The sequence below is a fragment of the Rhodamnia argentea genome, chromosome 6 (genome assembly GCF_020921035.1).
Source record: "Rhodamnia argentea isolate NSW1041297 chromosome 6, ASM2092103v1, whole genome shotgun sequence".
NCBI classification, from domain to species: domain Eukaryota; kingdom Viridiplantae; phylum Streptophyta; class Magnoliopsida; order Myrtales; family Myrtaceae; genus Rhodamnia; species Rhodamnia argentea.
This window is the reverse complement of record NC_063155.1, coordinates 29,315,900-29,330,171: the sequence shown is the minus strand read 5'-3', so window position 1 is coordinate 29,330,171 and position 14,272 is coordinate 29,315,900. Positions and strand designations below refer to the sequence as shown.

General features: G+C 40.8%; 2 protein-coding genes across 4 annotated transcripts; one reads left to right on the top strand and one right to left on the bottom strand.

Annotated features, from left to right (window-relative positions):
- Nucleotides 1-316: 316 nt before the first annotated feature.
- Nucleotides 317-2,513, top strand: LOC115756419 (probable inactive receptor kinase At1g27190). Its single transcript, XM_030696187.2, has one exon. It carries the CDS (start codon nt 490-492, stop codon nt 2,308-2,310), a length of 1,821 nt encoding a protein of 606 aa, XP_030552047.2. The 5' UTR covers nt 317-489; the 3' UTR covers nt 2,311-2,513.
- A 6,421-nt stretch (nt 2,514-8,934) lies between these two features.
- On the bottom strand, nt 8,935-13,575 carry LOC115756427 (serine/threonine-protein phosphatase PP2A catalytic subunit-like). 3 transcript variants are annotated; one of them, XM_030696200.2, is made up of 7 exons: nt 12,972-13,575; nt 11,488-11,602; nt 10,602-10,710; nt 10,446-10,523; nt 9,682-9,873; nt 9,379-9,584; nt 8,935-9,278 (listed from the first exon to the last, which is right to left on the bottom strand). In XM_030696200.2, the coding sequence occupies exons 1-6, from the start codon at nt 13,222-13,224 to the stop codon at nt 9,411-9,413; spliced, it is 921 nt and encodes a 306-aa protein (XP_030552060.1). In that variant the 5' UTR covers nt 13,225-13,575; the 3' UTR covers nt 8,935-9,278; nt 9,379-9,410. The 3 variants fall into 3 exon arrangements, with proteins under 3 accessions (XP_030552060.1, XP_030552061.1, XP_030552059.1); XM_030696201.2 differs by having other exon boundaries at nt 8,935-9,258; XM_030696199.2 differs by having other exon boundaries at nt 8,935-9,584; nt 12,972-13,574.
- Between the last annotated feature and the right edge of the window lie 697 nt (nt 13,576-14,272).

The following is a 14,272-nucleotide window of genomic DNA, read 5'->3' as shown; positions in this document are numbered from 1 at the left end:
ACGAGAAATCAATGTGTGTGGGGGCAAGTCACATTTGTCCACCCAATCTACAGCGACAGAACAAAGTTGCTAATTTTAATATTTGGTAAGCGAGGCTCCCCTTCGGTCAAACATTTGCAACTTTGACTAATTTTCAATTAATTCGGTCTCGCCACCGCAACTGAAAAACGACACCGCATCGCCTCCTCCTGCTCCTCCTTCTTCATCACCTCTCCCGTCTTCTTCCCATCGACTTGGGTTTTTGGCCCCAAAAAAAAAAAAAGTTTAAAGAAGTCAAGTAAAACGACACGAAAAACAAAACACGATCGAAGCAAAACGACGACGGGAGGGTGCAGTCAAAAGTCGCATCTCCTCCTCCTTCAACTCTCTCTATCTCTGCGTGACTCGGTCAATGGCCGCTCATTCTCCACCACCACTCCTCCCACCCTCCCCTTAATCCCCCACTTCTCCTCCGATCCCAGGCTAAACCCGAACCCCCTTCCCGGCTCCATGTCGGCCTCCGCCGCCGCCTCGGCGATCCTCTCCCTCCACTGGTTGCTACTGTTCGCCGCCGCCGTCGAGGACGACGTGCTCTGCCTCGAGGGCGTGAAGAGCTCGCTCACCGACCCGCAGGGCTCCCTCAGCTCGTGGACCTTCACCAACACCTCCGCCTCCCACATCTGCAACCTCGAGGGCGTCTCCTGCTGGAACCTCAACGAGAACCGCATCATCAGCCTACAGCTCACCGGGTTCGAGCTCTCCGGCGGCTTGCCCGAGTCGCTCAAGAACTGTCACAGCCTCCAGACGCTGGATCTCTCCCAAAACAAGCTCAATGGCCCCATCCCGACGCAAATCTGCCAGTGGTTGCCTTACCTCGTCAGGCTCGATCTCTCCTCGAACTCGCTCTCCGGCTCCATCCCCAGCCAGATCGCCGACTGTAAGTTCTTGAACTACTTGATTTTGAGCGATAACAAGCTGTCCGGCTCCATTCCTTACGAGGTGGGTCGCTTGGACCGGTTGAAGCAGTTCTCTGTCAAGGACAATCATCTCTCTGGATCTATACCGTCGGAGCTGTCGAGGTTCGGTTCCGAAGATTTCTCTGGCAACGATGGTCTGTGTGGTAAGCCTCTTGGGTCGTGCGGGGGGTTGAGTAAGAAGAGCCTTGCTATAATTATCGCTGCGGGTGTTCTTGGAGCTGCAGGATCTTTGTTGCTAGGGTTTGGGCTCTGGTGGTGGTACTTTGGTGGAGCTAGTCGGAAGAAGAGAGGATACGGCGCTGCTGCTGGTAAGGATGATAGCAGTTGGATTGAGTGGTTGAGAGCATATAAGCTTGTTCAGGTGTCTCTGTTTCAGAAGCCCCTTGTGAAGGTCAAATTGGCTGATCTTCTTGCTGCTACTAATAGTTTCGATCCTCAGAACATTGTGATTTCCACGAGAACAGGGGTTTCTTATAAGGCTGTGTTGCCTGATGGTTCGGCTCTCGCTGTGAAGAGGCTTAGCACCTGTTCGCTTGGCGAGAAGCAGTTCAAATCAGAGATGAACAGATTGGGGCAGCTTAGGCATCCCAATTTGGTGCCTCTTTTGGGTTATTGTGTTATCGAGGAAGAAAAGCTTTTGGTGTATAAGCACATGCCTGGTGGGACTTTGTTCTCCCATTTGCACGTGAATGGTCATGGCACGACCGGTCAGTATAGTGCATTGGATTGGCCTACCAGGCTTAGAATAGGTGTGGGTGCAGCGAGAGGGCTCGCTTGGCTTCACCATGGGTGCCAGCCCCCATATTTGCTCCAGAATATTAGCTCTTGTGTGATTCTCCTTGATGATGATTTGGATGCTAGAATCACTGACTTTGGGTTGGCAAGACTAGTCAATCCTCGGGATTCGAATGACAGCTCATTTCGCAATGGAGATTTGGGTGAGTTTGGTTACGTGGCTCCTGAGTACTCGAGCACTATGGTTGCATCTCTAAAGGGCGATGTCTATGGTTTTGGAGTGGTGCTCTTGGAATTGGTGACTGGGCAGAAGCCATTGGAAATCTGCAATGTGGAGGAAGTATTCAAGGGAAATCTTGTGGAGTGGGTCAATCAGTTAACTAGCAGTGGTCGAAGCAAGGATGCAGTCGATCGATCTATCAGTGGGAGAGGACACGATGACGAAATTCTGCAGTTTCTGAAAGTTGCTTGTTCTTGCGTGGTTTCTAGGCCTAAGGATAGGCCTTCCATGTACCAAATATACGAGTCGCTGAGGATCATTGGCGAGAGACATGGTTTTTCAGAAGCAGATGACGAATTCCCATTGATCTTCAAACAAGATTCTGACAATAAAGAGTAGCCTGGGAATCTCCGCATTTGGGAATCTTTGCATCTTATGCTATGTTCTGAATGTTGTATTTTGCTGGTTTCTACTCCATGGGGCTATCCAGTTCTTCTGGCAATTGAAGGATAATTTCTGTATCATACAAGAACCGTCATCCGATGTAGCATTCCACATAGTTTGGGGAAGTAATGTTGTCAATCTGAAAAGGTACTTCCTGTCCTTTGGGTGCCCTCTTGTTCATTCACTAGGTACTTACCGGTATACTTTCGAAATGAAGCCCTCTTTAGTGTCTACTAAGCTCTATTTGGTTGGCCATATTGCAATTCACGTTTCTTCTCTAGCATGGAGTTCTTTTGTTCCATTAACTTCCTTTCGCGGACATGGAATTTTAATCTATTTCAAATCGGTGTAGCAGGTTTTAGTAGTTAAGGCAGCTGGTGGGCTTTTCCTTCTCTTCATGAATATGCATTGCAATGTACTTCTGAGTTTAAGGTCTTGGAGATTCTTAATCCAATCTGATGTCATGTAGGATTATCATGGGAATCATTAACCAATAGGTCTTTTGTTTCTCCTGCCCAGAGAATCGACCAAGCATTATTATTAACTAAATTGCAACCTTACCTAGGAATACTTCCTCTTAGGAACTTGTCAATGCAAGCCAGAGGAAAGGTTCTTTGTTGCATTCATTAGCATGGGAAGAAAATTTTCTGGAAGCAACCTTTATCAAGACTGATACCCATCTTAGTTGTGAAGGTATGGCAACGAATGTTGGCTATGGGAATTTTTCTGTTTGACCAAGCAGAAGATTTGCATGGCATCACTGCTTGGCATATCCCATTGATGTCACTGTCACAGCATAAAACTTACAGTAGGAGCGCGTATCTCCTTGTTTAAACCTATTTTTTTGTTATTGATAAAGTCATGCCTAAGAAGTGTGTAAACTGACTGAAGTTTTTGTTGTGTGAACGAGCAAAATCCATTAATTTTGTGGAGACTTATAAAGATAAAACCAGGGAAACTGAGGATAGTTAAGTGCATAGTTAGCCAAAGGAATGGGAATTGACTGGCTTGCCGAAGAAGAAGAGTGGAAGATCGACTGTTTAAAGAGAAGTCCATCAGCTTTTGAATTATAGTGGAAGTTAATGGTCGGGTCATCACGTGAAGTCTTTTGCCAATGTTTCGTTCTTTTCTCTTTTGCTAGGACGAAAGCTTGCTTTTTTGCGTTTGTTAATCAATTGTTCTCCGACTCCCAGTTATGTCTGAATGATTGTCCTTGACCTGAAATGATTGTCCTTGACGTTTCAATAATTTTTGCGTAGGAGGTGTGAAAAATGTGCTTTAGAAACTAGTAGTCTCGACATACACAGCTACAGCCATCGTGTAGGAATCAACATTTTCATCTGTCGGGATTGGGGCAATTTTCTTCAAATTTCCCATGGTGTTTTGTCTAATAGCTGTAGCAATTTATAAAATCTTGCGATTTAAGGAGGGTTCTTTAAGTAGCATTAGCAATAAGTGCTTCTCTGGACTTATTTTCTAGATTCGAAGTGCAATCACGGTAAATTATTCAATTTCTATTCAAAGTTACGTTTAAGTTTGCTAGAATGCTGCCTCAAAAACATTTACATTTTCGGGGTAAAAGTACATTAGGAGTGCTAATATTTGTGTACGGCGCTCATTTTAATATCAATATTTTTTTTAGATCACTTAAGTGCTAATTTTTATAAAAAAATGGTTATTTCAATGCCAATTCCTGTGAGCTTCGCCGGAAATCTAACGTGGCATCTACGTGGCTCGCCGGAGTCTCCAAATCAGCATTAAAAAAAAAAATCAAAAGTTAAAAAATAAAAAAAAACTAAAAAATAAGCTAAAAAAACTAAAAAAATTCACAAAAAAAGAGAAAAGCTTGTGGTCTAGCGGCTAGGGCTTGGAAGCCCGACGGTGGGTGGAGGCGGCGGCGAGGGCTTCCAAGCCCTAGCCGCTGCAACAGGAGGTTTTTAAATTTCTGTTTTTTTATTTATTGTTTTTTCTTTTCTTTAGTTATTTAGCTAATTTTTTTTAAAATATTTTAGCTTATTTTGCAAAAAAAAAAAAAAATTTACACGTGGCGTCTACGGGGACTGATTATTTTAAAAAAATTTACCAAGTGGACGTCATGTGGACTGACTTTTTTAAAAAAAATCCCACATACTATTAAAAATTTAATAAAAAAAACTACGTGTACTGTTTTGCCGGAATTGACACTTAAATAATCGTTTTTGGCCGGAATTGACACTTAAGTGATTATTTTTTCTTTGATTTGGTACTTAAGTGATAAAAAAAATATTGGTACTAAAGTGAGCGCTGTATATAAATGTTGACACTCCTAGTATACTTTTGCCCTATTTCGGTGGTATATGTGGTTAATGTTTCTCTAATCGAATGTTTGTTAATTACGTACAGTTAATGAAGATTTTGAGCGCAATCATTGGAGAAAGTATGTGTTCAAACTAGGAACCACTTCTCTTACTACACGTTACAACACCTATTGTAAAAAGGGTGAGCATGGTATGGGTTGTCCGATTTTCTTAAGAATCGGGGAGGGGAACGGTAGTCTTGGTTCTTAATTTTAGGAGCTGAGGATCGGACCATCGGTCGGATCTGATTTTTGAGCAGCCCAATGAAAACGGTGGAAGGGAAATAATAAGTAAAACAATCATAATTCTCTCTGCCCACAAGACAGAATTTCAAATAACATAGATAGCAAAACACAGTTAAATCGCTTCCCACTTGCATTACAACAGAAACTGTTTGTCTCATTTTCGAACCCCTTTTCTTTTTTCCTTTTCTAGTTCAATCAATTTACCCGTCAAGGTGGTCAGAATTTCGGAATTAAATTGTGTATTTAAAAAATATAAAAATTAAAATTTGTCAGTCCAAATGGGCGCTCCATCTGTCCAATGCCCCTTAGAATTGGGAGCTAGATTGTCTGGACACTTGATTCCATCTTGAAGAATCGATGATCGGACCGGTGATTATCAGAACCCGACCAAACCCGTCGGTCCGATCCGGATAGTCCATTTTGCTCACCTCTACATTGTAGGTAACTGCAGTCTCCCACTCCTCCTCTCGGTACATTTCTGACCGGGCCACCGCTAGGCTCTGGGAAAATTTTCCAAACAATCATGCTATTGTACTTTTATTAATTCAATTATAAACCTTTTAATTTTATCAATTGAGTTTTAAACTTTTTCATATTTTGTCAATTGAGCCCATTTGATTAATTTTAATTGAAAATCACTAACGTGAATGTTGACCGTCTTTACATGGCCCGATTGGCTCGGATGTTGATAATTTTTAATCATATTTTAATATTTCGTCGATTATTATTATTTGTTTTCCTTGTTTGCTTTTTTTTTCAACCCTTCGCCGGAGGTTGCGGGCCTCAAGCGGGGGTCACTTAACCAAGGGCCGATGAGGGCAGCCATTGCCAGCCCCGGCCCAAGCGTCCCTCTCTTGAGACGGTAGATGAAAAAAGGGAACTAGAAAAAAGAAAAGGAAGAAAAAAAAAGTAAAGGAGGAAAATAGAAAAAAGATTATAAAAATTCAAAAAAAAAATGAAAAAAATTGAAATATTATTTAAAAAAATTATTTACATCATCGCTTGCTGTGGTAATTAGGACGATCAACATCAACATAAGCAATTTCTGAACAAAATTGACCGGATAAACTTAATTGGCAAAATATTAAAATGTTTAGGACTTGATTGATAAAATTAAAAAGTTTAGAACTGAATTGGTAGATTTAGGACTTTTTGGATAATTTTCCCCTATCCCTGCCCACCACCATCACTCGCCACCTTGCCATTTCCATGACTGTCTCCTTCCACGGCATTCCCCTATTACGGTGTATGTGATGGTGGAGAGCTGTAAAATTTTTGTGGGATCACCGTCAACTATTTTAAAATTTTAAGTTGACAAAGAAGACGAGATTTAATATTTGAATATTCTAACACTCCTCTTCACATGTAGATCGGACTTTGGCTTAAGAGTAAAGCGTAACAATAAATAATACGGCAACAAATATAGGGTTCGGAAAGTTTTGAACTTAGAATATTTTATTATGATACTGTGTACAGTTTTGTGGGACTCATGCTAATTATTCTAAAAGTTTGAGCCGGTAAGTGCAGCTGTGGGGATGGAGATGAGAGGTCGCCGGAGCTGGAAGATCCAGACAAGAAAGTCGGCCACGACACTGATCGGTACATCTTTCTGTCCAATATGTATTTGGAGGTGATGACAAGCCCCCTTTCAAAGTGTCACACCTCAAAATAAACAAAAGTAGGAGATGACAAAGCATTCCTTTCACACGAACGACGAGGTCTAAAAAATAATCAAGAAACTCTTTTTATCAAAATATATCTCGAACTATATACATGACAATTTAGCAGGTTGGTTACAACATTAGAGTTTCTATGACTCATAAAATAGAAAATATACAGCGGTCAATCCAACAAATTATCAACAACCATAAGTATAACTCTCTTAAACTATAACCAAAATCCTACTACAAAAAATCCCCACGATAATACTCTCGCCTACTTGCCATAGGAACTTGAAAAACACATAAGATTAGAGGGATAAGCAACCACATCCCAGTGAGTAATATATCTCTTCTAAGTGGATTGAGCAACCATTATGCATGTATACAAAGCAATACCCGAAACTCATAATCCAAACTCAAGAAGAATATACATATCCAGTCAAATATGGGTTGTTTCATTTATATGAAACTCTGAACAAGTTAGATATACTTATTTAATTCACCATCACAACTCAAACATCAATGGTCAAGCCCATTGTTCAATTCCTATAAAAAATCGGGTCAATGGTCTATGCATTAATCGATCTATTGCTTAGCATATTGGTCATGACACAACGCCCGGTGACAAGATGACCAAGATTCTCCCTCTAATTCACAGTCGTATTGAGAATCAAACAATTATTCTCCAATATCAGAACCAATCGCATAAACCATAATACATTTTACAAGCCGAAACATGTAACCTTTTTGCAACGTATCTCATTCGCTAGAAATACATTTCTCAAAGCATTTCTCATCATTGAGAAATCCTTTCATAAACTAGTTTGCAAAGCAATACATATATATCTCATCATAAAACCGTGCATAATACATTTTCTAAAACATTCGTAAATACCAAGGAGTAGTAACTGCTCAATCCAGCTTTTTATGCAACAACAATGCCATTTATTCCATACCACTTTCGATAATGAGTCTTATCAACTCAAAGAAGAGATAGTACATGTGAGTGAATGTCCACAACCAATGACATACAGCTAAATGAGCTTACGATCTCGTAATCTTAACAATTAAACAAGCATCGGCATCAAAAACAAGTAAAATACCACAACAACTATGAATAAGCTAAACTGCGCTTAAATGCTAGTAAAACAACTCCTACGCGTTAACAGATCGCACACCCAAAGCGAGTATTCGAGTTGTTCGCAAAGCGAAACTCGCGCGCAACACCCTAAAATTCTCGCTCCGACCGAACCGTTGTTTTAAAACAACTCTCATCAAAACCCACACTCTATAACGCCTTAATCTACCATATTTATGAAATCACAGAAGTCAACAACTCAAAAAATCGAATTTCGTAGCTTCGAATTTCACTAAGCTTCCAATTTTACCAAGACTAAAAGTTTTTCACAAACAGTCATAAAAACATCACGAAGTATAAAAGATCAAGTATAAGAAGCACAAACATAACAAAAGATAGATCCTTACCAAAAAAAAAAAAAAAAACATAACAAAAGATAGAACAGGCACAAACTCCGTATGATTTACATCTGACCAGGAGGTGGTGACCTCTCTCTGTGACCCAACGACTACGTCTCCCAATATTTTACTCCTTTGCCTTTTTTTTTCCCCTCTTCCTGGCGAGACAAGGAGAAGATGGTGTCCAGATAAGAAAAGCGGATAACATAAGCTGTTGTCCTTCCCTTCTCTGCATCAGCACATGCTCTTCTGGGGCCAAACCCGGCATCAATGCCCAAAGCAACAAAGATCGGGGCGTTTCGAAATCCGGACACACCGCCAAGATCTGTGGACCACCTTCCCCCACCCAATCCATTCATTGCGAATTTTGACTTGCTACCGAAATGCCACGCTCGATAATGCTCGAGTTGAATCGATGTTCGTCCGTAAAAGCATATCCAGTTGCAATGGATATCTCTCAAGGTCTCTTCTTGTAATCTCAGACGGGTCGCCACACAACTAAACAACATTCCATGCTCGTCTGTGTAGCTAGAATTGATTAACGGAAGGACCATCACGAGCAGCATCCCATAGCTCGTGCAGAACTGGCTAAATTGGGTCTTTAGAAAGACTGGAGCAAACAATCTTGACGCTCACCAGATCAAAGAGATTTTGAGCCCTGATTTCGTCTACAGGTCGGAACTTACAGGACAACGAATTTCTTTACTTTAGAACTTGGCGACTTTTAAAACTTGGAGCACCATCCGACGCTTAATAATCGAAGCTTCTGGGCAAGCAGATTCCCTTGCAGTAAATTCACAGATAACGTTTATCAAGCGAAAAGAATCCTAATGAACTTTACTTCGCGCACGAGGGAAGAAATGCTCCAAAAAAGGTTCATAAACATTGTTACAAACGAAGAACCAAAAACAATTTCCACTTTACGGCTCATCCACCCTGCCAAACAAACTTTCAAGAACCTTGCGCCCATGATGTTTTCTATTCAAGAAAACTCATTACAGCTCTTCGGTCTGCTAAATTTGAAAATGCAAAACTTTCAACTGCTTCAAAAATTTTTCTACTTGGTTTGCAGAACGAGATAGACCATATTATTGCCGTCCCATCTTTCGACAATATACAGGACAAACAAGAATGCTGATGCCTTCCATCTGGTTCTTCAAGTTCCTTGATCTCAACAAAGACAAGCTGCAAGGCGGCAAGACAAGCTCCAAACAGAAGAATGGCATTGCTCATCACTCTGAAGTCTGATCCTAAAGATGAAATTCTTTTTTCATACGACACATCAACAGCAAGATGGCGTCAAACCTGAATTACAAGCAGCAAGTACATTTCTTGAATCACAAGAAATAATCAGGAGTCTTGCGCGTTGTGTCCGGTTCAATTTGACGTGGTGCTGGGTCAAACTGAAGGAAATTCTGATCCATATTCTCTCCAATCTCAAGAATTGCAGCCATATTTCCACACCGATAACAATAATTCGGAGCACTAAATACAGTGACCACATTTTTTTCCTAGCAAGATGTGAATGAGCATAAAGAATTTGTTAGACATGAAATGGCAATATATGCTACTGGAAGAAAGAGGAACTCCCTGTTCTAATAGACAGACCTGACACCAATTGTATCCTTCCATGACAAGCTGATGGGCTCTCGATATCAGAGTGAGACCATTGGTGTGATTAAAATTAGCAGCAATGTCCTGACCAAAGGTATAACCAGCACCACGTGGAGATATTCCCCAGCCACAGCGGTCATCTGGATCCGACCACAAGAGGTCGCACATTGGTCCTTCATGAGGAACCTGCAAGATGTACAATGAAATCAGGGCAGGCAGTTCATCCAATGGGAACTTAAAATGCAATGGTCAGACTCAGATATGCTAATTTTGGGGAAAATGGTTGTCGTGTCAACAAAATGGCATCAGAAAGGAAAGAAATGGAAGGAAAAAGTTTATTCGGCATGTACACAATGTGACAAAATGACAAATCGTATAACTAGAAATTACATATGCACCTTCTGAATATAGAAGAACTGAATTGTTTAGGTTATGTCGCATGATGTCAAGTGGCATGTCACCACAGACTGATAGACATTTCCAAAATCACAATAATCACCAGCAAGAGCACTCATTTTATCCGGATAAGAAACCAATATTCTAACCAGGGCACATCTCAATTTATTGCAATTTTTGCCACTTTGCAAATGGTAGGCTCACATATTAGTTGTAGACATTGCTCGATCCCCTCTCTTGAGGCAAGAACATTAACTTTCAGAAACACTGAATTCATACTTTCAACTATATATCCACATCATCTTTTGGATAGCATGTCACACAAATAAATGTACATATAAATGTTAAGCAAAGATGCATACCTCTTGTATACGGTCCAAGGCTCGAATATTGTCGAGTGTATCCAAAGATGGTGACAGACCTCCATGCAAACAAAAGATCTAGAACATGCAATTGCTATAGTGAGTTTATAACATGTAGGTAGCTCGTGCAGTGAAGTGGAACATGTCACTACAAACCTGACTCTCGATAAGAGCAGTAAGTGGAAGAAAATCGAACAAATCGGTGAAATATTTCCAGACATTGGCATTTCCATACTTTCTCAAACATTCGTCATAGAATCCGTACCTGAAATTTATGAAATACTTATGTCAAGAGTAAAGCAGACTTAACCATACTATGAATGATCATGAATATCACGAGCGCCTCTGCTATGTGCATGCCAATCCATTTTGCTATATATATATATATAAGAGAGAGAGAGAGAGAGAGAGAGAGAGAGAGAGAGAGAGAGAGAGAGAGAGATTTTCCTCTCAGAAAAGATTATTTCTATATTAGCATTTCAGCATTTTCATTTCTGAAACAAAGTTTTCATTGAACCCGTTTGTAAATAATCCGAGCTCCAAAGCGCTATCACCCATGTAAAGCTAAATCACTCGAAGGCTTGGAACATATTGCTTCTACTTCCAGTTGAATAGTCATTAGTTTCACTGGTGGACAACAAACAAAATAACAATAGAGATAGAATAAGAGAGTTTTAGAGTTCAACTAATACTCTGTTATTTGTATGAGGATCAGATTATTTTATCACAAAGAGTACTAGAACATATCTTAGATAGTAATGGATAAACAACAAAAGGGAAGATACAGCAGCAGAGAGTAACCGAAATTTCTGGAGCAAAGAGCCTCACAAATGAAACTAGAGACAATGTAAATCAGCACATAAAGAGGATATTAGGAACCAACGAAAACCAGTGACCTTGTTATATATACCATGAGGAAAAATCTTGCTGCCATCTAGCACACCCATGTAATGAGTAGCATATAAAGGACAAGCATTATTGTGCAAAATTTACATTGCTTTCACATGACGTACGGTTTTTGAGATCTAAGAAAATGCCTTACACTTGTGTTATTTGCCGACTTTCATGATTTCCCCTAAGGATAGTGATTCTATCTCTATAGCGAACTTTCAAAGCCACTAAAAGCGAAACAGTCTCCACTGAGTAGTACCCCCGATCTGCATTTATCAAACCAAAAATACAGTTAGGTACTTTCTGTACAATCATCTACCACCATAAGTGGCATCAATTACCGGTGTCACATAGGGAAATGCTATTAAACACGGATAAAGCTGGATACCGAGGATACCATCCAACATTGGATTCTCCCAGAGCCGTAGTAATGACAACATGATCAAACCATGAAAAATGCTAACATCTGAACGAGACTGATGAAAAGTTACTATGCCAATAATATTCCTCGACAGCAAGTGAAGGCACTTCTTTGGTTAACCATATCACTTCACTAGAAGCATCTAACCATGCAGCATACATTGCAAAGAATTCTCCTTCTCACTGCATTAAAGTAAATTTAAGTTGCAGACTTGATCAACAATGGATTCCACACAGGTGAATCATGGCTATAATTAGTAACTACAATGGTTTTAAGTACTGAATTGAGATCTCGGGTCACTAATTTCCAATGCGCACATGACCAAAAGACAAGTTCGTAACGCAGCCAGAACACCTATAAAACCCAACCTCAATTCACTGCTTCCAAAAATTGCCAGTAAAATAAATTCACCAACAAAGGGAAAGCATTGCACATGTGGAATAAACCCATAAGGCATGCATATAAAGAGAAAAAAGACATAAACCGACCCAAATTATGCTTACACAAGTTCAGAAACAATAAGACAATTTTTTAAGGCAAAGAACCACAAGTTACAATTTCTGATCCACGATGATCGATCTTTCAAATCCTTCACGGTGCTTTCATGCTCATCGAATATCACTAGCAGTACATACACTGTCGTGCCAATGCAGGGTACTCCAAAGTACTGGAGTATAGTTAGGGATGAATACCATGAAGGTGTCCATGCTACCAATTCCCGTACTCCCACCTAAAGTAAACTTTCCTACCTGCGCATCATTAGTCTAACATACCTACAGACATTCCTCGTTCCATGGTTTAACAATAGATTTAAAGATCGCAGAATAGAAACCAATGGGCACTGACCAGGATCAAGGTTGTCAAACTTGATATCAAACAACACCCTGCCTGCACAAACATACTACAGCGAGCCCCCATCTGGCGCTATGTAAATGAATCCACAAATTTTGAAAAAGAAAAGTAAACCCAATAAACATTTTTGTTGCTTTCCGTCTCTTGGAAACAAAGAAAAAAAAAATGCAACACCACCATTGTCGTTGATCAGGATCACCATACAAGCAAAAGCAAAATCGAAGCAGACAATCCACCATGGCAGAGAGCAATCTTCAGATTACACATCATCACACACAACATACCACATAGCTCAAAAACTAAGCTATGGAAATAAAGATTAGCTCAAGACCAGAAAAACAAGGCGGAAAAAAAGAGCTCACCAACATAATCTCCCATAAACAGATAATTGGTATCAGGCGCGTTGCCGCCTATCCTAAAAAGCTCGATAAGATCATAGAACTGGCCGTGAATGTCGCCGCAAACCGTGACCGGGCACTTCACCGGCTGCACGTTCCACTCCTCCACGAGTATCGCCCTCGCCTGATCGCAGAGCGTCTTCACCTCCGCCTCCGTCAGCGGCTTGCACTCTATCAGCTGCTCGATCTGACGGTCCAGATCCGCGTGCGACGGCATCGTTCAGGAGCCCCCCTCGTCCTCGTCCTCCCGCAGATCGCAAATGGCAGGGGACAACGCGCGATCGCGCGCGGATCGGTCACGATCGACTCACTCGGCTCCTATCGAAAGGAACGGCTCGCCAAGTCCTGGGATTTGGATTCCAAATCGGAGCGAGACGAGAAGAGAATCTCCGAGCGATCGAGTGGGTTGCGATCTTTCAATCATCACTCAACTCGCGAATTTACCTTCACTCTTCTCCTTCTTCCTCCTCCTCCTCCACAGTTTGGATATCGCAGATGTTTCGAGCGATGAAATTGCATGAGAGACAGACAGGAGAGAGAGAGAGAGAGAGAGAGAGAGGGGGGGGAGAGTGAAATGAAATTCGAATGCAAATGTAAATGAATGAATAGGACAACGCCATTGGAAAAAATTCTTTTTTTGTCTCCGGTGGCTCCGCCGTATCAAATAAGAAGACGTGGCGACACGTGTCGATCCAGCGAAGAAGGTTCAACCAGTCGTCACGTGGAGGTGGGGGCACCAAATCCCTCCTCTCTGACCTCGTCGCCAGGGCTACGATTGGTTTGTCACCCTCTTGATTAAGATTTGGCCAATCAATGCACGGACGGTGTCGTTCGATTCGGACGAGGACTATCAATGTGACCGTCGAATCATTAAGTGGACTTCCTCGGCGGCAAATTAAGATGTCGTTTCTAAGTTGTTGCATTAATCTGAAACTTGTTCCTCATTTTTCAGATAGGACAGAATTTTTTTTTAGGTCAAAAGATGGATACAATTTTCAATAGTCCAAATTTTACTCCTAATTTTTCAGATTACTTAAATTGGCAATCTTTTGTGTCTTTTGAAAAATGAACTAGACTTAGATTATTTTAAGTACGAACGCAGTCATAAACATAAAATGGTAAATAGTAAAAATTAACCATATAAAAGTCTAAATGGGATGTCAGAGGCTTAAATATACTCGTATGAAACTATCGTGATATTTGTAAAGACCAAAAGGTGAAAAGCAATAGAAAAATAGCAATTTTTCTTTTGTTGATTTAGGAAC

Coding starts and splice junctions, on each gene's coding strand:
- LOC115756419 (XM_030696187.2), top strand. CDS start 490: ATGTCGGCCTCCGCCGCCGCCTCGGCGATCCTCTCCCTCCACTGGTTG.
- LOC115756427 (XM_030696200.2), bottom strand. CDS start 13,224: ATGCCGTCGCACGCGGATCTGGACCGTCAGATCGAGCAGCTGATAGAG. Junction 10,711..11,487: donor AGTCGGCAAATAACACAAGT/GTAAGGCATTTT, acceptor CATAAATTTCAG/GTACGGATTCTATGACGAAT. Junction 9,585..9,681: donor AAGGATACAATTGGTGTCAG/GTCTGTCTATTA, acceptor ACATCTTGCTAG/GAAAAAAATGTGGTCACTGT.